At 49.1% G+C, this 709-nt stretch overlaps 1 protein-coding gene across 1 annotated transcript in view; it reads right to left on the reverse strand.

The window, feature by feature from the left end:
* Window positions 1-703, reverse strand: part of PRPF38A (pre-mRNA processing factor 38A) — a 4,392-nt gene extending 3,689 nt beyond the window's left edge. The window contains exon 1 of the mRNA XM_010172546.2: window positions 605-703. Coding sequence (XP_010170848.2) covers window positions 605-666 — 62 coding nt within the window. The 5' untranslated portion in view covers window positions 667-703. The remainder of the gene's footprint in view (window positions 1-604) is intronic.
* Between the last annotated feature and the right edge of the window lie 6 nt (window positions 704-709).

The following is a 709-nucleotide window of genomic DNA, read 5'->3' on the forward strand; positions in this document are numbered from 1 at the left end:
CAGGAAAGTGTCCAGGTGGGTTTGAACATCTCCAGAGATGGAGACTCCACAACCTGTCTGGGCAGCCTGTCCCAGGGCTCCATCACCCTCACAGTAAATAACTTTTTCCTTAAGTTTGTCTGGAACTTCTGATGTTCCAGTTTTTGCCTGTTGCCCCTTGTCCTGTCACTGGGCACCATCAAAAAGAGTCCAGCCCACCCATTTGGCCCCCATAATCTCTATATGGGTTGTTCACATGTGCAGGAACTGCACTGTTACTCACAGAGACAAATTAAATATTAAAGAAAAAGCAGATTAATATGGCTCCTGGAATGCACTTCATTCTAAACACTTGAGGTGGAGGTGTATTATCACAGAGAGCACATGCCACAGAGACAAGCAGTTCCAACAGCCAGAGTGACAGAGAGAGCAGAGCAGCCTTTGGGGGCAACTTCTGGAAGCAAGAGGAAGGACGAGCTTGTGCTTTCCAGCAGGAAGCGTTCATCAGGGCCCACTAAAAGGCAAACCCCGCACTTGGCCTTCCCTGGCTCTTCTGGACATCCACGTTTTAGTCAGTACAACAACGAAACGAGGAGAAAACGAAGCGAACGTACGACCAACTTACTTGAAGTCCTCGTTTTTGATGAACTCCACGATGATGTCCTTTTCGGGCTGGATCTGCAGCATCTTCAGCGTCAGGCACAAGAACGGCGTGGGCTTGATGTTCCCG

The sequence above is a fragment of the Antrostomus carolinensis genome, unplaced genomic scaffold (genome assembly GCF_000700745.2).
Source record: "Antrostomus carolinensis isolate BGI_N321 unplaced genomic scaffold, ASM70074v2 scaffold6827, whole genome shotgun sequence".
NCBI classification, from domain to species: domain Eukaryota; kingdom Metazoa; phylum Chordata; class Aves; order Caprimulgiformes; family Caprimulgidae; genus Antrostomus; species Antrostomus carolinensis.